Source organism: Solanum tuberosum, unplaced genomic scaffold (genome assembly GCF_000226075.1).
Source record: "Solanum tuberosum cultivar DM 1-3 516 R44 unplaced genomic scaffold, SolTub_3.0 scf00055, whole genome shotgun sequence".
Taxonomy (NCBI): domain Eukaryota; kingdom Viridiplantae; phylum Streptophyta; class Magnoliopsida; order Solanales; family Solanaceae; genus Solanum; species Solanum tuberosum.
Window position 1 is genome coordinate 22,410 of NW_006238981.1, and position 22,217 is coordinate 44,626.

General features: G+C 30.3%; 2 protein-coding genes across 2 annotated transcripts; both read left to right on the plus strand.

Moving 5' to 3' along the window:
- Positions 1-1,184: 1,184 nt before the first annotated feature.
- LOC102582713 (plant cysteine oxidase 2-like) lies at positions 1,185-4,653 on the plus strand. Its single transcript, XM_006344320.2, has 5 exons — positions 1,185-1,637; positions 2,690-2,817; positions 3,253-3,397; positions 3,954-4,187; positions 4,283-4,653. Exons 1-5 carry the CDS (start codon positions 1,412-1,414, stop codon positions 4,405-4,407), a joined length of 858 nt encoding a protein of 285 aa, XP_006344382.1. The 5' UTR covers positions 1,185-1,411; the 3' UTR covers positions 4,408-4,653.
- Positions 4,654-16,659: 12,006 nt separating this feature from the next.
- On the plus strand, positions 16,660-20,914 carry LOC102583045 (probable WRKY transcription factor 61). The gene is made up of 5 exons (XM_006344321.2): positions 16,660-16,812; positions 17,292-17,375; positions 19,089-19,598; positions 19,720-19,833; positions 19,953-20,914. Exons 1-5 carry the CDS (start codon positions 16,702-16,704, stop codon positions 20,715-20,717), a joined length of 1,584 nt encoding a protein of 527 aa, XP_006344383.1. The 5' UTR covers positions 16,660-16,701; the 3' UTR covers positions 20,718-20,914.
- The last annotated feature ends 1,303 nt before the right edge of the window (positions 20,915-22,217 follow it).

Here is a 22,217-nt window from a genome sequence, read left to right on the forward strand (position 1 = left end):
TTTATTATTGCAATACTATTGACTTTAAATGGAATTGGGGCATTGGGCTATTTTTGGGAGTGAAAATGTCTAAGACCTTAGTAAGATTCATTACTTGGAAGTTTCATAAAAATTAATGCTTTGTAAGATCTGACAAATTTGCCAACAAAGATAAGTGATAGTAGTTGGCAGATTTTTATTTAATAATATGAACACAAGAATACAAATGTAAACGCATTCACATTTATATGTACATAATAATCCGTCTATGACATTTGAAAAAAGCACGACTCACACGGGAGATTGGAAAAATAAACTGAATTAACGAATAATATGCCTATGGAGTATGGACTATGGTTATGGCCATAAGGTCTGATATTAATTCAAAGAAATACACAAGTGGATACAGTACAATTGAATTTTAAGCATCAAAAAACTCATTTTTCACTTGGAGTAATGATTATACAAGAATAACCCAAATTAAATACTACGTAATAAAGTTAAATAGTATGTGTGAATATGAGAATTGCTGAACATATTCCAACATCTCAACCGACAAAATTGAAATACAATTTAAAATTAAAATACACTTTCAAATCATTTTTGTTAAAAGCATGTTTGATTAAAATATAATTCTTTCATTTCAGTCTTTCACCTGATATATTTAAGATTACAAGATTAAAAGCTTAAAGTCACAACACTTTATTTTTCAAACTTCGTATAAAGTCAATTAGATTATTCTTTTCAAAATGAACAAAGTTTTTTTTTAGAAGATAAGCGTTACAATTAAAGGGTTGGCTTTAGATGAATTTCTCGAACAATACGTATATCATTACGTCATTTTTTGTCACAATGGTGTGCGTAAGCCGTTAAAACTAGTGTCGTAGAATAATTGGAGAGAGCATTCCAAATTGATAAAAATCCACTGTCTGCTCTCTCTTGTAGCACATAGTAATGGTTTTGCATGGCCCCTGGTTTTAGTAACCTTTGACTTCCACAATTAGTTGAGTAATAACGTAAAAATAAATCTATCTCTCCCAATATATTTTTCTTTTTAATCGGTTTAAAAAAAATATTATTCTTTATATTCTATAGTAAAAAAACTTAATTTTAAAATATTGTTTTTTCTTAATATACATGTATATATAGCCTGATCCGTCTATAGATAATTTTTATTATTTTTTATGTTAAATCGAACCGTGTCATATTAATTATGACGAAAGAAATAATACTTTTCACTATAAAATCCTCGTAGTTTTACAGCTATCAAACAACATCCCCACCACCTGGCTACTACGTACCTATCTTCACCAGCCCCCAAATATATACAGATCGATGCCCATCAAGATTAATTAATTTGAAGTAAATTGGAAGACTAGTTCTCAAATTTAATTTTGTTGAGTTCTCTCTGTGTGCTAATTAATTTTCCTGCATGAATATTGGGAGGATTTTGCTAAGTAAAAAAAGTGTATCAGGACATAATTCTTCTAATATATCGAAGAAGAAGAAGAAGAAAAAGATGGAATCTGAAAAGAGAAAGAGTTCAAGGGAGAATATGGTTCAAAAGTTGTATGATACTTGCAAGCAAATATTTGCAAATGGTAAGGCTGGCTATGTTCCTCCTCCTCATGACATCCAACGACTAACCTCCTTATTAGGTATGTATCTATGTCTAATTTTACTCGTTCGTGGTGCGTAGTCAGGATTTTCACTTCGAAAAATTTTAAAATAACCATACATAAAAAGTTTAAAGATTTCAACATTATGTATCTATGTCTAATTTTACTTATTTATGATTGTAGTCACGATTTTCACTTCAAAAAATCAAATATCTAATTTTACTTATTTATGATTGTAGTCAGGATTTTCACTTCAAAAAATCAAAATAAAGATAAATAAAAAGTTTAATCAACCTCTTAATATTGCAATTATTCATCTTAATTTGTATTTCGAAGTTTAAACTCAATGAATATTAACATGACAAAAAAAGTCTGGATAAGTTAAATATACATTTCCATAATTCCACTTTCAGATCTCGAAGTTTAAGTTTTGAATCTATCTACTTTGTTTACTCTTTTTCTTTTCCTTGTCTTGGTCTCTTTATTTATTTTAATTGGATATTGATGTGACATTTTACCAAGTGAATGATTTATTACAAGTGTTTGGAATTTAGGAGCCAGTAATTTCCTCTATTTATTGACGACGTACGTACTCTCTTTCAAAATTTTCAAATGTCACTACGAGGCTTAATTAATTAATTAATGAGCTAATGAAGCTTGTTACACCTAAATAAACTTTATCCTAACGCCAGATTGTGTCGGTTTGTATACATCTCTACTAAATTGCTTACTCATGATATATTTATTTTAAAATATATAATGGGAGATAAGTCTTATTATTTCAATATCGAACTTTATAAAGTAAAAATATTCTAGTACTAATTCAATTTTAATCTCTCAATTACCTCTTCATTATATTTCCTTCTCGTTTTTTTTATTTATTACTTTTCGAGATGTAATCATATATTTGAATGATTTAATTTATAACTTTATGAAATTAATTCATAAGCCATTAGTGAAAGAGTATGTATAACATAATGCAAATGCAAGACGTTGTATGATACAACAGATAACCTTAAGTAGTGACGAAAGTTTGTTATATTTGCCTAATTATACATAACTTTGTATTATTATTATATAACGTATGTCAGATAGTCTGGTACCAAAAGATTTCAAGTTTACAACACCAAGCTTGGAATTTTCGAGTACAAATCCTCCTGGAACAGTGGAAGCTCCTCTTGTTACCTACATTAAGATCCACGAATGCAACAAATTTTCGGTACTAATTTTAAAGAGTTCGAAAGGTTAAAAATTCATCTAAAGTATTCGAATTTTTTGAGTTTCCTATCCTAATTATCATATGTTTTACTATTTTTACCTAAATTATTACCAATTATTTATCGAAACGCACACCTCAATTATCAGTTTGTTCCCTTTCCCTACATGAAATATCACCATTTATATTTCAGGTTGGAAAAGTGAACTATTGATAGTTGAGAGGTACTGTATCAATAAATATTCCGTGATAGTTCAGGTAGGATATATATATACTCGCACACATGAGCTTGTTCAGGTATGAAACTCAAAAAATTGAGATATTTTAGGTGTATTCTTTTATCCTTCAAGCTATTTTAATTAAATTAATAAAAAAACGTTTGTTGGTGTTGTGGAAGAAATTTAATTAATTAGTTTGAACTCATTTTGTCAAGTGTAGATTGGGATCTTCTGTTTGCCACCTTCAGGAGTAATTCCTCTTCATAATCATCCTGGCATGACTGTGTTCAGCAAGCTTCTAGCAGGAACCATGCACGCCACGTCATATGATTGGGTGCACAATCATGACCACCAGGCTAATCATTGTAAGAAAAATCTTTAATTTCATATATATAGAATTAATTAACTTGATAATTAAGTAATTTACTACTCCCTCCGTCCACATTTAATTGTCATGGTTTTCTTTTTTAGAGTCAAACTATAAGAACTTTGATTAACATTTTACAATGTACTTTTTCATCATATTGATATACAAAAAATTGCAATTTATAGTACTTTTAGTATAGTTTTTAAATATCTAAAGTTTTTGTTTAAAATATTGAATTAATGTAAACTAAATTAACTTTTGAAATTAGTCAAATTAACTTTCGAAAAATGCAACATGACAATTGAAGGTGGACTTAGTGCATAATTGACACTAATGAATAGAGCATGCGTCGATATTTATATAGTATAAATAATGTTTACACTATAAGGACTAAAAAGTTAATTATGTATCAAATTAGTTAGTTGCTTTAATATTACCATTTATTATAGCTAGCTAGTTGTACTATATATGTATAAGCCTGATCCGTCTTTTTCCCATTTTGTTTGTCACATGACATGTTTAAAACAATAAATTTAAAAGTATGTTCTTTATAGATCGCGGGCAACAAGAAAAAAGGATGAGGCTGGCAAAAGTATATGTTGACGCAGACTTCACTGCACCATGCAAATCTTCAGTCCTATTTCCAGAATCAGGAGGAAATATGCATTGCTTCAAGGCCCTAACACCATGTATCCTACTTGATGTTTTAGGACCACCATACTCTGAACCTGAAGGCCGTCATTGTACATATTATCAACATTACTCGTATGATCACATAAGTTTTTCCGGTATGAAATAATATATTTTGTCGAATAAATACTACTTCTATAAATTGATTTTTACTTATATAGTTATATTAATTTGTGAATGGAACTGTATGCAGATGGTAATAAAGAAATGAAGATGAAGGAAGATGAGACAAGATCATATGCATGGCTTGAAGAACGAAAAGATGAGCAGTTTGTTGTGTTAGGAGGAACATATGACGGTCCTACAATCAAACTGTAGATTAAAGACCCTAGCAAATGTATATTTTTTTTTGTATATTATTGTATGATATACACATAATATACAATTTTGATACAAATAGTGTATCTTTTTATATATAGTTGGCTAGGCGAATGTAATTATTTTGGCCGGCCAACCAAATATGTAACTTTCCTTATTTATAACTCTTCCAATTAATAGCCAAAATATCTTGTATTCCAATTGGTCTGTTCAGTTTAGGGAAAAAATGGCTGAAATTTAATCATATCATATGTGCCTTTGTGTGGATTTAGTTATATGTGAATAAACTTCATTTATATGTATATGGAAGTCCAGGGGAGGACCCACCTTATACAAAGTGGATTTAGTTATATGTGAATAAACTTCATTTATATGTATATGGAAGTCCAGGGGCGGATCCACCTTATACCAAGAGGCAAGAGGTGTCAGCCGACACTGCTTCCTCAGAATTCTTTATTTATACAAAACATGATTATTATTAAAATAAATGACAATACATGAACAAATAACTAATCTTGGCCTGTTGGTGTGGCGCATGACATGTGCAACACATCGTTTACTAAAAATTCTACGTATGTCACTGTGAAAGTTATTCCGATTATACTTACAAATATTTTCAAACTATGAATTATGAAATATGAATTTTGATTTGTAAGGTTGTTCTAAAATTGAATTTGTGTTCACTTTGGCCCAATGGATAACTCGATTTGGATCATTTCCAACTAGAAGGCCCACAAATGAATGGACTTGCTAAGTGTAACCATGGGCTGGTTACATACAAATGATGTGGGCTGGCCAGATTTTGGGTCACTATTTAATATTTAGCTATCATACTTAAGAAAATAACCATTTCAGTAAAAATAAACGTTAAAGCTCTTTTCTGTTTTTATCTTTCATCGATGGTTGACTACAGATGACTACATTACATCAAGGCTTAAGTCATATGCGGCCTTTTAAAGTTGTCTACATTTTTCACTTACACACATGAATAAAGCCTTGTACCCATTGAACACTTAAATCTTAACAAATTTATATCTATTTGACACAAAATAATAATAATTAAAAGGCTTAAGTCATCCAGCGCCACTTAAAGTTATTCGCAGATTTCATTTAGACACCTCAAGTATAGCATATTCCTATTGAATATTTACATTATTTAAATTGAATACCTATTAAACATTTTTTGCTGACATGACATGGAAAGTGTGCAACACATATGCAGAGCGTGAGAAGTATATTTGGCCATTTTTAAAAATCTTTTTCTTCTCCTTTCTTCCTCCATAACTCCTTCCAGCACCATCACCATTTCGCCGCTGCCACAATCATCACCATCCACCATTCTCTTTGTAGATTCTTCAACCACCTCACCTCTCCCTCACCATTACCATTTTCATTTGAAAAGCAACATTTTGTTTTCGAAAATGTAAGAAAATACTATAGTTGAAAATAAAAATGAAGAAATAAATCTCTTCAGGCTGAAGTGCAGATATCTCGCTCTCTTTAAGGAGATTCAAGCCCACTGCAGCAAATGTTTTCACCAGTCCAGTAGTAGTCCTTCTTGACTTGTCCCCTCCAGAATACAACAGCCTAATCACAATATATAACTCAACAACTCTGGACAAGAGTTGAGTCCAAAGCTCCACAAAAAGAACACCTCCCTTCAACTAATAAGAACTCTCTTTTTGACTAACTTTATGCACTCTATATTTTCTTGTGTGTTGTGTGTCTCAAACCAAATGAAGACCACCACTATTTATACTAGAAGAAGTCTTCCTAGCAATGAATAGAAAGATAAATAGTGTAGTAAATAGTGAAGATAATGGCCTTAGGAGTTACAAGGTATAATGGAGGATTAAAGAATGAAATAAAGTGAGGGGTAACATTCACATTGAAGATGTTGGCCAAAATTGTTGAACCAACGTTCTCTGGAACGTTTTTCTTGTGTCCAGCAAGTAACCTCCAATGGACCTTTCTGTAACCACCAAATAGTGGCAATAATACATATGCACAGTGATTAACCAAAGTGAGTAATTAGTCACAAATGACTACCAACGACAACGATAAGTGCCCATTAACTGCTGAAACATTCATCATTCTTGTAACTCCAAATAAAGCAAATTAATATATTAAAATATTAATATTAAAATGCTAACAAACCAACAGTTTTCTTTTGGGCTAGTTTGTACAGATTTCACATTGGAATAAAGGAGCCCCCAGCTCAACATATTAACCAAAACAAACAATAGGTACTAGATAGTCCCAACTTCAGACCCGTCGTATGCCTGAAGTATATAACATTTCAATACATTACTTATCCTTGTGTTCAAACCCAAGTATAATATAACATTCCTTAAGAATTTAATCCTCTCACAATTATCCGAGACGATACAGAAATTGTAGTACTTCAGCAAACTCTACAATTGCAATATAGCGTCGCTTCTAAAAAACTGAATTTAGCAACGGATAAATTTTGTTGCTAAATAGTAAAATTCGTCACTTATCCTGTTGAGCGACGAATTAGCAATAGATTCTTGTTAGCTACGAAAAAAATACGGACGAACCAGTGAGGGCAATGTTTTTTTAGTAGTTATCATATTTCTCTAAGTTTTGTTTGTGTTGTAAAAACTAGCACAAATAATCAATATCACAAATTAAAGCACCGTCCTGGGATATTATAATTTCTTTTTATCATTCAAAATATAATTTATCACAAGAAAATAAAAATTAAATAAGCTAGCTAGTTTAATATATATATTTTTAACCATAAGAAATGTTAAGATTACAAGAGGTAGCCAGTAGATCAGAGGGTCTTTAATTTGGACTATTTTTCGATAAAAATAAAATTAATGGAATGACGAAAAAGGTAGCCCAATGTAGTAAGATTTTGCTATGCGCGAAGTGATGGACGATACTACAACTATGATTGAATAAATATAATGACCAAACTTGTTGGGTTTTAGCAAAGTATATGAATGAGAAATAAAGATGAATGAGAAATTGGAAAATGTGGGGAACCAATTTGCAGAGAAAATGAAAATTTATTTTAAATGAAAGTCTTTGAAAATGAAAAGTCATTTCTCTCATATCGATAGAAGAAAGGAAAAGGATTGTCATAATGTTAGGAAACGCTTCTTTTAGCTCTTAAAGGGTTAAGTAGAAAGTGTCCTCACGCTTTCGTCGTCGCTCGCCCTCGGCTTCGACAATTGATTAATATTTTTTTAGGCAAAATTTATTTAATCGATCTCATTAATTATTATTTTATTTTTTAAAAAAAGAATGAATTAAGTATAATAAATTAACGGAATTAATTTGCGTAATGGATGCGTTCACACTCTTGTCGCTATAAATAAAGAGATTTCTCTCATTTTTCAAACACTGGAAATTTTCTCTCTTCTGCATACATTTTCTTACAAATCAAATTGTTGATCGACTGAGTCTGTGTGTGCTCTCATTGCTGTTTTTTGAGTTCGCTGAAATTATTGAAATTTGAGGTACCGCTACTTCTTTAATAGTCAATCCGTTTTATCTTGGGAGGAATTAATCTGCAACCTCGAATATATGAGGGGATTAAATTTCTTAAAAATACATCATAAATTTTGTGGACTCAAATATTTTATTTTTTTTATCTATTTCATCTTTACTAACATGAATACAGGAGATAACATAACCAACCTACATAAACAGAATGAAAGTATGCTTAAATTACATTAACATGGCTTGGTGGTCAACTATTTAGATATATATATATATATTCACGCCGATATTTATTTGAATGTGAAATTGAAATGCAAAGCAAAGTCGTATCCAACTATTCTTTTTAATATATATATATTGAGGATATATAATAATTTTGACCTGGTACCACTCAAGTCCAAATTGTAAATATTGTATTACATAAATCTGATCAGCTTCTATCTTGATTGGCTAGTTTTTAATTAGCTGGCACGAGGAATAAATAATTTGGACTTTTGAGAATTTGTTGATGATCGTTGACTCTTTCACACTATTCAAAAATAGTCTGACCTACGCAAATTGTAGGATTATTGACAAGGAAAAATCTATTAAATTTGCAAAATCTTATAGCTTAAATCGATCATCCGTGCACTTCTCTCTTAAATCGTCTTAAAGAATGCTTGGCGGCCTATAGAAGCCTAATAGTCTTTTATCTAGGATTTCACTTCTTTGAATATCTCATTTGTAGCTTGAAGATGCCTCAACGATGTTCTTATCTCTAGAGGGCACACCTCTAACTTTATGTCAAAAGATGCAAATGAGACTATCAAGAAAATGAAAATCTAGATAAAAGACCTTTTTAATACGGAACGCATATAACTTTACTAAAATTATAACAAATAAGTAGTAAATTCGGACTCCATAATTATAACAATATAATAGGTTCAATGTAAAAACGCTTTAAAGATTTTGAAATTAGAGAGCTCAAATTCGCATATGATTATTGGATTATCGAATTTATTTAGTTGATGGTCAACTCCTTCATAATATATTACATGCCGCTGGCTCCTATTTTAATTTGCTTATATGACTGGTTTGTAACAAAGTCCTAAACTGTATTATAATATATTTAAATTTGTTAGTTCTTGGATCATGTTTCTGAATAAATAAAATAAAATATCTGCATGATGAAACAACTTATTTAATAAAAAAAAATTATCCCAATAATACAGTAATATAACTATATAAGATATTGAAAGGTCATTGACCATATGATAATTAATTAATAACATGTCAAGGCATAACTGTTGCCTATATGTTAGGCATAACAACTCCTTCCTCAATTAAGTCAAAGGAGGATCCACCATTACTTCTTTCTGTCGAAAAAAATAAATAAATTCAAAATTTGTATTTTACAAGTTTGAGTTCATGATTTTATTACAATTTATACCATTTATATTATTTATATTTATTTTGTGAACAACATAAAATTGCTAGATTCAGATAAATTCGTAACTTGGACACAAACAATAGGTATATTTATATACCATTACATCTTATTAATACGTATGTGCCTCTAACCTAGCTATATATTAGGTGTGGAAACATATACAGAAATCAAAATGCATGTCCTATAGTCTATATATGACCCACAAAATCTAGTTCTTAATTATCTCTACAAATTGTGAACAAAAAGGCAATAAATAGAAGGAACGAAGATCACTACAAAATAAATTGAAATTAGTCATGAATTTTATCGCTAATTTGTTGCTAAATTAATTGAAACTAACATGATTTTTTACGTATTCATTATTAAATAAAATTATATATGAATTTTAATGTATAGCTATAAAATTTATCTCGTTAATTTTTATTTTTCTTTAACAATACATAGAGCTTAACCTCGATCTCAAGACCTATTTGAGGATGGGAAATAATAGAGAGGGTGGTTAATATGCTGACTTTATAATAAATATTTCATGGTCTAAAAGCAAGAAAAGTCATTCAAGCAGCTGCAAAATTTAAAAAGTGCAAGGTCAAAAGACCCCATGTTCATATCTAATCCTCCCTTATAGGAAGGACATGGTGTTAAATCAGCAAGTTGGATTAAATTTTGACGGGTAATAATGAATCGAGTTAATAACCTGTTTAAATGTAATGATTCGCCAAAAAGTTACTTGAGCTGACGCACGTAAAATGTCAGTGTAAACAACTAAATTTTAAATTCTTTTTTTTTTGTAATTTGTTTACGTATTTAATTTTTATTTTTTTTACTTTTATATAAAGAAAAAAATGCCATCTTAAATATATTTTGACAAAAAAATTCATGGGTTAATATAAATTATATATCAATTTAATTTTTAAACTAGCTAAATTGAATTAGTTAAAATAAATAAATCATTATCCAATTCAAAGCTAAAAAATATCAAACGATCATAATTTTATGGACTAATTTTGACGCGCTTAGCAAGTGGTACTCTTCCCTGTTGAATTTGACAAAGACGTTGAAATGAAGCACATATTCACGTGACATTTAATTAAAAAAGCATATATTGATTGTAAAACTGATAGGAGTATGTTATATTTATATTATTATATAAAGATTAAAGAGTTAGGTAGTTGCAGCAGCCAGACGAGTCGTACGCGTCCTTCACACAGCTCAGTAAACATTTTATATAACTATAAGAAAAAATAGAAATTAAAAAATCATCATTGATTTATCGTTAAATAACATATATCTAATGTAAACCTTTTTTATAATCCACGACTAAACTCTCATTGCTAATTCTTTACTCTCTTTTTTTAGTAGTTGTTCAATATACAATATAAGACTCAAGACTCTTTCCTGTCATTATATTGGATAACTACAAGTTGATTAATTTTACTAATTTTCGCATATATAATATAATGTCATTGAGAAGTATTAATAATTAAAATGATCATCAATCTAGTTAGGGTGTGCACTAACAGAATTTTACTATTAAAGTAATTGGATTGTCAACCTGCACGTCTGAATTAAGCAAGTTAATAAATTACCTTAAGTTAGACTTGAATACATAATTAATTACACACGCTACATCATATATTTTTTTCCCATGAGACGTTTGAGATTCTAGATCTGATATTTGAATTGAAGTTCGATTATATTTGAATTTGCTTCTAAGGAAAAAACAATATTTAACAAAGGTGATTCCATTCCATATCCCCCTTTAATTATTAGATGAACAATTTTTGATAAAGCGCTATCAAGGAAGAATTACAAATCACTTTGAATCAACGAATACTATTCATTATCAGTTTAGGGAGCACATAGGATCGGAGTCTTATACGGATGGCTTAATTAGTTGAATGTTATTGTAGAAAAGGTCATGTATTCAATTTTATTCAACAAATGTCACTAACTTATAATTAGAAAATATTTTAATCTGCCCTCCTTAATTTCACCTAAACACTAATCATCATTAATGTTGATTTTCAATTTTCATGTTTACAATGTCTCCCTTGCACCTATTTTATATATATAACTCAGTTGCCCTTAATATTAATTTTCAGATTAAAAATGCCCGTTATTTGAAAAAAATAATATAATGACACGTGTGAGGTTTTAATTAAATAGATGACCCAATGTGTCGTCAAGGCTTAAAGGTAAGTCCTACTGATAGTTCAACCAACTTTGTTAGGCCAGAGCGTTGGTCAATCAAGAATGCCGACTTTCAAAAGATGAATGTAAAGGAGATGAGGCATGCTCTGATGGATATGTGTACTGGGTGATATGACCACTAGAAACAAACACGGAAAAAATTGAGAGTGGCCTATGTGGTGGCCTGGACAAGATAAGGAAAGCAACACTAGGAGGAGGTGATTAGAGAAAAAATGACACAACTTCAGCTTACAGAAGACATGATTGTAGATAAGAAGATACAGAGGTCAAGGATATAGTGTAGAATGTTAAGTAGCCAAGTGTTGTCACACAACTTCATGTGGGTGAGGTAGGGGACTAGCGATCCTCTCCATTTCTCGTAATTGTAATAGTATTTAGAAATTGCTATCTCCTGTATTCGAATTAGCAAACCAGAAATAATAAAAGATGAAAAGAAAAACACAAAGAATTATCCGAGTCCACAGAACCCACTGTGTGTCCTTAAGAAATTTAATCCCCTCAAGTACCCGAGGTTGCAAATTAATTCCTCCCAAGATAAAACGGATTAACCATTAAAGAAGTAGCGGTACCTCAAACTTTGATAATTTCAACGAACTCAAAATGACAGCAACGAATCACACACACAGACACAATCGATCGATTTTATTTTGTAAGAAATGTATGCAAAAGAAGGGAAGAATTCGATCCAGAAAAATGAGAGAAAACCTCTCTATTTATAGCCAACAAAGGGTAAAGGTCACAACCCTTTGGAAAGAAGACAACCTTTCAGAAAGGTCACAACACTTTGGAAAATGCATAACCTCTTTCTTTTCCTTTTGTAGATCCACTTTGAATCCAAAAGTTTATTTCCTCGAGGAAGATATACCAACTCTCAAGTATGGTTGCTCAAGATTGAATCTATCTTACTATTGACAAACTTTTCTACAAAAAGAATGAGTCCACAAAGGACATAACTTTTAGAATATATGAGACTCATTTTCAAGAAGAAATGTTACAAAATCAAACTCGTAGGAAGTAATTTGTCCATTGACATTTTACTACGCCTTCGAATCTCTTTATTAAGTACATTCTCCTTTGGTTCTTTCCAAGGTCGTTTAGACCCTTCACTTGACTATCCGACAGTTCGGACTTATGAACCATAAATCAACATGCTTTACTATTTGTAGCATATCCAATGAACATACAATCCAAAGTCTTAGGTCCTATTTTGACCCGTTTGGAAATAGTTCCCTCATTTCCATTTCTCATATGAAATAGACTGTATTGGAAATTGTTTGATCACAACAAACAATTCTCTATCAGGATACAACAAAGACTGAACAAACACAACTTTTTATTGCTCCCTTTCTTAACAAACAAATGTTTTTTTTATTATTATTTGTTACTCCCTTTACTAACAAACAAAACTTTTTGTTACTCTCTTTCTAAACAGACAAATTTTTTATTTTTTTTGTTGTTCTCTTTTTGCTATAATGATAGCACCCCCCACAAATTTTTTGGTAAACCTGAACTTATAAATAGGACATTCAACATTTCCTTCAAAGTTCGGTTTTTTCCTGTCAACAATTTCATTAGATTGAGGTGAGAATGTGCAGTAATTTAATGGATGATTCCATTTTCCAAATATATTTCTGCAAAAAGAAGATTCATATTCTCCACATCTACCACTTCTAATCATGACAATCTTTTTATCCAACTGATTTTTCAACTTCAGTTTTATATTGCCAATATGTTTCTATTGCTTTATCCTTACCATTCAGCAATAACATAACAATATCTAGTGCAATTGTCAATAAAATTTATGAAACACTTTTTCCCACCATGAGATGGTGTTGACTTCATATCACAAATGTTAGTGTAAATGAATTCTAAGGTATTAAAATTCCTTTCAACAACACATACTTGACATTTTGATTTATTGTACTAGAAGTTAGGCAAAACTTCTAAGTTGATCAGTTTTTGCAAGGTTTTGTAATTGACATAACCTAAGCATTGATATCACAAACAATTTGATTCAAGCAAGTAAGAACAAACAGAAATACTAAGTTTGAAAAAACCTACTGTGAGGTAACATTTTCCCACAAATATTTTGTTCTTTACTTTTTATAACTTTCTCGACATTGTTTTAGAGTCAACACCTTGCCATATGTCCTTTTCAGAAGGACCTTTCCATAACATTCAATTTGTTATAGCATTACCCATGATCATAGTCTCTTCGGTCCAATAAGGGCAATATGACCCAAATGTTTGTTTTACAGCACAAACATAACATATCATTTTTCACCAATGTTCATGTCTATACAAATAGACATATCTTTTTATGAAAAATCTCAATATTTTAAGTGACACTTTTTCATCAAAGAATACAATTCTTTTGAACGAGTAATATGATGTTGTGGTTTTATACTAGTCATATCATATACTAGTAAAGAGAGACTCAACGACCACAATATCAAATATACTCGAAGAATTTTGTGGGTCTTACATAATACAAGAATGTCATTAAATTTCATATCTTGTACTTTTAAATTTAAATTAGATAGTAAGTCTAATTTTGTCTTTATCATAAGTAAAGAACCCCCACATTTTAAATATGTTCTCAAAAATATTTTTCAAATATTTGAAATTATTTTCCACATATTTTTTCCCATTCTTTCATATTGTATACCATCAAAATACATATAGGCAACACGAAGCCTTCTTTTGGAGATTTAATCCATATAAATACCCATTGCAGGCACAAAAATCACTAATTTTATGTCACTAGTGTTTTTTTCCCCTTTTCTGTCACAACTAGACAAACCACTTAGTATTTAAAATACTAACAATAGAGATTCAATCTTTATACAACTTGTTTCTAGTTTAACGATGAAGTTTTATATTCTTCTAATCGTTAATCGAATGAACCTTGAATTCTGATGAAGTTTTAATATTCTTCGAATCAATTTCACATTCAGACAGAGTAGTAAACCAAAAAGGTTTTAATCTCCAGAAACCTCAAATACAACACTGTTTCGAGCTAACAATGACGATTTTATCTTTTTCAATCATTTAGCCTTAATATTCTTGACGAAGATTTTGTACCCTTCAAGTCAGAATATTCATTCAAACAGAGTATTTAACAAATTGGTGAAGTTTCTATATTCTTCAAACCAATGCAGAATCTGATTTGTTCGTGAAGTTCTTATATTCTTCAAACCAAAGGAGTAAAAAAAAATCTCCAAAAATCAAACACAATCAAATTTCACATGGAGTAGAAAACTACAAAAGTTTTATTTTTCTCCCCTAAACAGAATACATATTATTAATAATAAAGATATATTCTAAGATCATCACATAATGATCATCTATCCTAACATTTATGAAATAAATTTCATAACTTATAAAGGATAGAAAAAGAAAATAATAATCAAGGAAAATAAAGATAGAACCTGATTTTTACTCTCATTGAATCATATTCTATCTGTCAGCAATAATTTCATGCAAGTCACTTTAAGTGCTGATTTTTTTTCTTTTCTCAGTTTCCATCCTATTCCTATTTTCCTCAAGAAGACATTTAATTTCAACAAGAAACTAAACTCATGTTCAAATATTGTTAGGAGACAACATCTGTTCATTTACTTCTTCTCATAGTTATATAAAACCAAGAATATAGGGAAAAAATTAAAGTGTTCATCTTAGCCTTTGTGCACAAAATACCTTTTCTCATTGAAAAGAAAATTGAAGGGGTGCAATGCTTGAATGCACTTGGGAAGAAAATAATAATAATCTTACCCATCCAAGGAAAACTTACTACAAAAAATATACTCGAACATACTAAAGTAGTACTAATTCATCCCAAATCTTTTTATCATATGATAAAATAATTCTCTTTTTCATCTTGTTCTTTCCCCAATAAAAAGAACACAGAAAATAGAAGTAATTTCCTTACCACAGAAAATACCAACATTAAATTTCTTAAGCTTGTTATCTCCTGTATTCAGATTAGCAAACTAGAAATAATAAAAGATGAAAAGAAAATACAAAGAACTATCCGAGTCCACAGAACCCACTGTGTGTCCTTAAGAAATTTAATCCCCTCAAGTACCTGAGGTTGCAGATTAATTCCTCCAAGATAAAACGGATTAACCATTAAAGAAGTAGCGGTACCTCAAACTTCGATAATTTCAATGAACTCAACATGACAGCAACGAATCACACACACAGACACGATCGATCGATTTTATTTTGTAAGAAATGTATGCAAAAGAAGGGAAGAATTCGATCCAGAAAAAATAAGAGAAAACCTCTCTATTTATAGCCAACAAAGGGTAAAGGCCACAACCCTTTGGAAAGAAGACAACCTTTCAGAAAGGTCACAACACTTTGGAAAAGGCATAACATTTCAAACAGTCACAACCCTTTAGAAAGGACACAACCCTTCGACATAGTCACAACTCTTCAGGAGAGTCACAACTCTTCATTTCCTGTTCACACCTTTAAAACCCAACAGAAATCACATACTTAGTTTCTTTTTTCTATCGTACTTCGAATTCTTTCTTTTTTTTACCCAAGAGTCTATCGTACCAAAACAATCTGGATTCTACCCCATAAAAATAGAGATAAGATTAGCGGGCACCATAGATTGTAAGTCAGATTTGCCTGTTGAAAGATCCAAAAGTGGACTCATCAATTACTGGCAATTGACCCAAAAGGTACTATCTACGTTTAATTATAACTTATGAAAGACAAATTCCTATAATGGCTAATATAACCTGTTTGACTGGCCATGTGACTTCCCTTCAACAATATTATTATTATTAGCTGTTGCAATTAGCAGCCCAAACACGGTATGGATCGGTGACCCAACCCTTACGGAGTAAAATCCTCTTTCTATCATTTATATAAATTATTAAAAACTTAAAAACGTTGAAGATTTCTTCTTCAACCATTTTAAAAATGTTTTTCCTATATTAGAAAAGAAAAAACTAATTAAATATGCGTATATTCCTAAGTTGTGTGCAACTGGGCCATTGACATTTTTTTGTTTTGTCTGTGGTGTTTGAAATTTAATTATTTTGGACAAGTCAAATACTGTTGGCTTAGCCTTATAAATGAGACCATAAAATTGCTTTTTCAGATATAGCTAAAGGTAGAAGTACTCACAGAAAATAGAGAAGAGAAAAGATATAAGTTTGTGTATGCATATGGAGGCTGTTTTCAGAAAATCAATTCATGGAGGTGTAGTCAAACAGGACATTAAGATTAAAGCTGGTGAGGAAGGTTTTGTTGAAGATATTAATGATCTTAAGGTAATCATTTAATTTCATTCAATAATTCTCTAGATATTTTGCTATTTGTGATTTGGATTTTGATGATTTCAACAAGACAATGAATATAGAATTACTAGTGCATATATAGTACATTTATGAGTTATAGAAAAAATGTTTGCATGGTTCTGAAATTATGTTGAAACTATTAAATGCTAGCTCGAAAGGGAAAAGATAAAATTTCAGGGATATATATAGAATTTAAATCTATATTTTGCATGAGAATTGGAAACAACTTCAAACAGGTCTATCACTTGATACCTAGACGTCAATTGGAAAAGATTCAAAACACTAACTAACTATATATATAAAGTATCTTTTGAATGACCTGATAGTGTAAAACAGATGATGTATAATTTATAAAACTTAAAAGGCGAGATTAAAATAAGCTTAGTGCTCTAAATTAAATCAGTTAACATCCTATTAGATCTCACAAGATGATCTATTATGCTTCAATTCAGGTTGGAAAGGAAAGAAAATCAGTACATAATGAGGAGGATAATTCGAAGTCCTCTCAGCAAAAGGATCTCCCCGGGGACAAAGAGGTATAATTATCTCCTTGAATCTTATCGATTTTCTTAAGTTTGATCTGTTCATGATATTTGACTTATGAATGATTAGTTTCTATGTAATTTGTGTGACTTGTTAAATTTTATAACACTAGTTAGTTATAAATAGCTTGCAGGAGGGTAATTAGTTAAAGGGTAATTAATTATATCCAGCCAGATCTCTTTAAAATTTAACTATTAGTGCAAAATCTTCATATAATATGGAAGCATAGGAAGATGATCTAGAGTACAAGCATATGATGAGTTCGTTAAAACCTAATAGTTTTTGCATATATACTAAGAAATTCACGTATTTGATTGTGAACTGCTCTATATTTTATTGTATTGACGTAATTGAAATAATCATGAAAAAGACGAATATTAACTTGAGATAGCTAGCTAATTATAAAAACTCATAAATATCGAATCTTAAATCTACTTCTTAGGAATTATAGAAGATTGATGCCTTCCGCATCAAGACATGTTAATATATACTACTCCCTCTGTCCCACAATAGTTGTCCACTATACTATTTTGAGATGTCCAACAAGACTTGTCTACTTTATGAAATCAATGGATAATTGTACACTTAGTTTCTAATTTACTCTTATCATTAATTATAGTTATTTTCCTATTAAATTTTTCAGGATATTGTATTTATTATATTCAAATAGTGATATAGTAGAATTTCTCTTTTATTTATAATTTCTTAAAAAATATGTAAAATCGATAATGCACGTTACACCGAAGAAGTAATTGTCATGAGAACGTTGAAACGATAGAATGTGGGGAGTTGATGAAAATGTGAAACGTAAGGTAATTGGAGGATCCAAATCACATGTAGGATAAGTCAAACCAAAAATGTTTTTGTCAGGAACATTTAAAGTCATACTTACCGCGGCAGAGTTGTCAAATATTAATTTTCAGTCTTCAATTTCAAAATCTTTGACCACACCAATTAAAGTAGCTAGGGCATAGTCATCCTTTACTCATGATCACAACCGACCTATTTTGACTTTTGGATATAACCTAAGTACTTTCTCTGTCAAAATTTGACTTGATAAACTTATTAATATAACAATTATATCATTTTATTCATATTAATTGATAAGATTTTAAATATATTTATTCACTATATTTTTTAAAGATATTAACTCAATGTTAATAAATTAAAGGTATATAGTAGGAACAATAATTGTCCTTCCTTAATTTGTCAAAAATAATAAATAAAAAGAGAAATCAAATTAGAAAATATTTGACAAGTGAATAGAAACATTGGATGTATTTTTGTTGTATATATAATTGCTTTTCCTTATAATTTACCACGTGATTATTTTATCTCTATGTTAAGACTAATAATCACAAAAAAAACACGTTTATCCTAATTGTTCATTTTTCGAAGATTGTGGGTTATTAACTAGCTAACACACAATCCAATAATCAAAGAAAATAGAAAAGAAAAAATAATACAAGAATTTAACGAGGTTCAAGCCAGTACAATTTTTCTTATTCATAGTTGAGAACTTATGTTGCTATTACTGCCCCGAGGACTACGTTTGACCGAACTTCATTAAATTCTTATGTTTTTTTCTCTATTTATTATATTATGATGATTGTGTGCTAGTTAACTCATGATCTTTAAATCAAATTCTCATTTCGCGTATATAAAAAATAATTCATCTGATTTTTATTTTTGCCTAATATTTGTAGGACGATCAGCTGGAATCAGCGAAAGCCGATATGGAAGAAGTAAGGGAAGAAAATCAAAGGCTAAAGAAACACTTAGATAGAATTATGAAGGATTATCGGAACCTTCAGATGCAATTCCACGAAGTTGCTCAAAGAGATACTGAAAAACCTAATAATGTTAAACATGACGAAGCTGAACTTGTGTCCCTTAGCCTAGGAAGGACTTCAAGTGACACAAAAAAAGAGTTATCCAAATTAATTTTGAGCAAAAAAGAGAATGATGAGAAGGAAGAAGATAACCTAACCCTAGCATTGGATTGCAAGTTTCAATCGTCTACGAAATCTTCACCATCAAATCTCAGTCCAGAGAATAGTTTAGGAGATGTTAAGGACGACGAAAAAGGAGCTGATCAAACTTGGCCACCTCACAAAGTTCTTAAGACGATGAGGAATGAAGAAGAGGATATGGTGCAACAAAACCCTACTAAAAGAGCAAAGGTTTCTGTCAGAGTTAGATGTGACACCCCAACGGTAAGGATAGTTAATAATTTATGTGACGTTCTTTCCTTTTTTAACTAGTTTAAAAAAACATTGAACATAAGCAATATATTGTGTTAGTAATAAACTTTATGTTTTATTTTCTGATCATCAGATGAACGATGGATGTCAATGGAGAAAATATGGACAAAAAATTGCAAAAGGGAACCCATGTCCTAGAGCTTACTATCGTTGCACGGTAGCACCAAATTGCCCCGTAAGAAAACAGGTATTGTAATATAATCATTTGTGTTTGATACGATGAAAAGTCATTTTTTGAAATAAAATAAAGTAATTCATGAATAATCAGAATGCGTCTTAATTTAAAAAATCTTGTTCTTTTTTCAGGTTCAAAGATGCATTCAGGATATGTCTATCTTGATCACAACATATGAAGGAACACATAACCATCCACTTCCTCATTCAGCCACATCAATGGCTTTCACCACTTCAGCAGCCGCTTCCATGCTATTATCCAGTTCATCCAGCTCCGGATCAGGCCCCACAACCTCTGCCACAACCACCGCGCTCAACTATTACCTATCTGATAACTCAAAACCAAACCCATTTTATAACCTTCCAAATTCATCCATTTCTCAGTACCCTACAATCACTCTCGATTTAACATCAAACTCGTCCCCTTCCTCATTTCCCGGCCAACATCACAGAACAATCGCGAGTAGTAATAATTATCACTCGCGATATAATAATAATAATAATAATAATAATTTGTCCACGAATATTCTCAATTTCAGTTCCTTTGAATCTAATCACCTTCTTCCCATGTCTTGGAGTAACGGAAATAACCAAACCTATCACAAGAACCAAGATATCCATTCCCAGTCTTATCTACAAAACAATATTAAAAGTGCGGCGTCTGCACAAACTTTACTACCACAAGATACAATTGCAGCTGCAACAAAAGCAATAACATCAGACCCGAAGTTTCAATCTGCATTGGCTGTTGCTCTTACATCTATCATTGGCTCACGCGGCGGAAATCATCATATTGACGAAAAATCTGGGCAGAATTTGAAGGTTACTGAACCATTTCCAGTGCTTTGTAGCTTCCCATCCATCTCCCCTGGTGATCACAAAGATTACACACTATGATTCATTTTAATTTCTTTAGTTAGAGTTTTTGCTTGTACCTACAAGTAAGAAACTGGTATCAGCATTGTTAATCAGGTTGTATTTTTTTAATGATTTGGAGATATGAAGTCTAAAATGTAGATATTTTAGTTTTTAGTAAATTAATTGACAATTCGTTTTGCTGAAGTCTCTTATATTTAGTTAGCAATTACATTGTACTAAGAATTAAAATGCCTAGAATATTGATTGACTATAGTGTACTGAGGGGACACAAATGATGAAATTAATAATGACAGAGGTAAAAATAACTTTATTTTAACAGCAAAAACATACTTATGATTTTTATGATTGAAATTTGAATTTGTCCACAAGAAGTGATCGACTGGACATCTCTTTATCCCTTTCTCAAACCGGTGACTTTCGATATGATTAAAGTAGTAATCAATACATATGGAATTGCGTGTACGATATAAGTATTTTAAAGATGAAGTAATTAAAAACATACTTCCTCAGTTCACATTAACTTGTCCTCATATTAAAAATAAATACTCTCCGTAACATTTTATGTGACACTTTTCGAATTTTGAGATTCAAACAAATTTACTTTTATCGTAAGTTTTTCATAGATCTTTTAAACATTTTGAATTATCAATTATTGTGACTTTTAGTATTTTTTACTTAGTTTACAAATATATAAATTTTATTTTAAAAAAATTAAAGATTTTATGCGCAAAATTTCGATCAAATTTAAACTGTTTGATTCTCAAAAAACAAAAAATGTCAAATAAATTGAGACAGAGGAAGTATTTATTTTACTTTTTACATTTAGAAAATCAAAGATAATTAGAAATGTTCTTATGAATTGAAGTATCATTGTGATACTTCAGATTTCAAAGAGAAAATCATAATACTAATTGTGCCTTAATTCTAAGCAAATTATGATCGATTAAATGAATTTCTATTTCTTTATTTATTTCATACTATATTATTATATCATCATCACACATGAAGAAGTTTTTAAAACAATAAAAGATCGATGATGAGATATCTAGAGAGGATTGCGCTAACCAAAGCTTTGACTAAGAAAGTGAGAGTTGGCGTCAATCTCGATGTTTTGCTCTGATTAGCTTTTGTAGCATTTTCTAATTTCTTTGTTTTCATTTTTTGTAGATATGAGTAAGGTCGAGGTTACAATTGGTTAATTAGGTAATTAAAAATTAATGTGCATTGTCATGCAAAATCATTTACTACATTGAGGATACTCCCTCCATCCACTTTAATTGTCATGGTTTTTTTAGAGTCAAATAATAAAAGCTTTGATTGATATTTTATGATATATTTTTTATCATATAATTAATATGCAAAATTTATAATTTATAATAGTTTTCGTATAGTTTTAGAATATTTAAATTTTTTGTGTAAAATATCAAATTAATATAATTAAATTTAACTTCAAAAATTAATCAAATAAACTTTTGAAAAGCACAATATGATAATTAAAAATGGACAGAGGGAGTATAT

What these genes read in the sequence shown, in the direction of transcription:
- LOC102582713 (XM_006344320.2), top strand. Translation starts at nt 1,412, where the DNA reads ATGAATATTGGGAGGATTTTGCTAAGTAAAAAAAGTGTATCAGGACAT. An exon ending in TGACCACCAGGCTAATCATT is followed by an intron (nt 3,398 to 3,953) that starts GTAAGAAAAATC and finishes TGTTCTTTATAG; the next exon opens with ATCGCGGGCAACAAGAAAAA. An exon ending in TGATCACATAAGTTTTTCCG is followed by an intron (nt 4,188 to 4,282) that starts GTATGAAATAAT and finishes AACTGTATGCAG; the next exon opens with ATGGTAATAAAGAAATGAAG.
- LOC102583045 (XM_006344321.2), top strand. Translation starts at nt 16,702, where the DNA reads ATGCATATGGAGGCTGTTTTCAGAAAATCAATTCATGGAGGTGTAGTC. An exon ending in AAGATATTAATGATCTTAAG is followed by an intron (nt 16,813 to 17,291) that starts GTAATCATTTAA and finishes GCTTCAATTCAG; the next exon opens with GTTGGAAAGGAAAGAAAATC. An exon ending in ATTGCCCCGTAAGAAAACAG is followed by an intron (nt 19,834 to 19,952) that starts GTATTGTAATAT and finishes TTCTTTTTTCAG; the next exon opens with GTTCAAAGATGCATTCAGGA.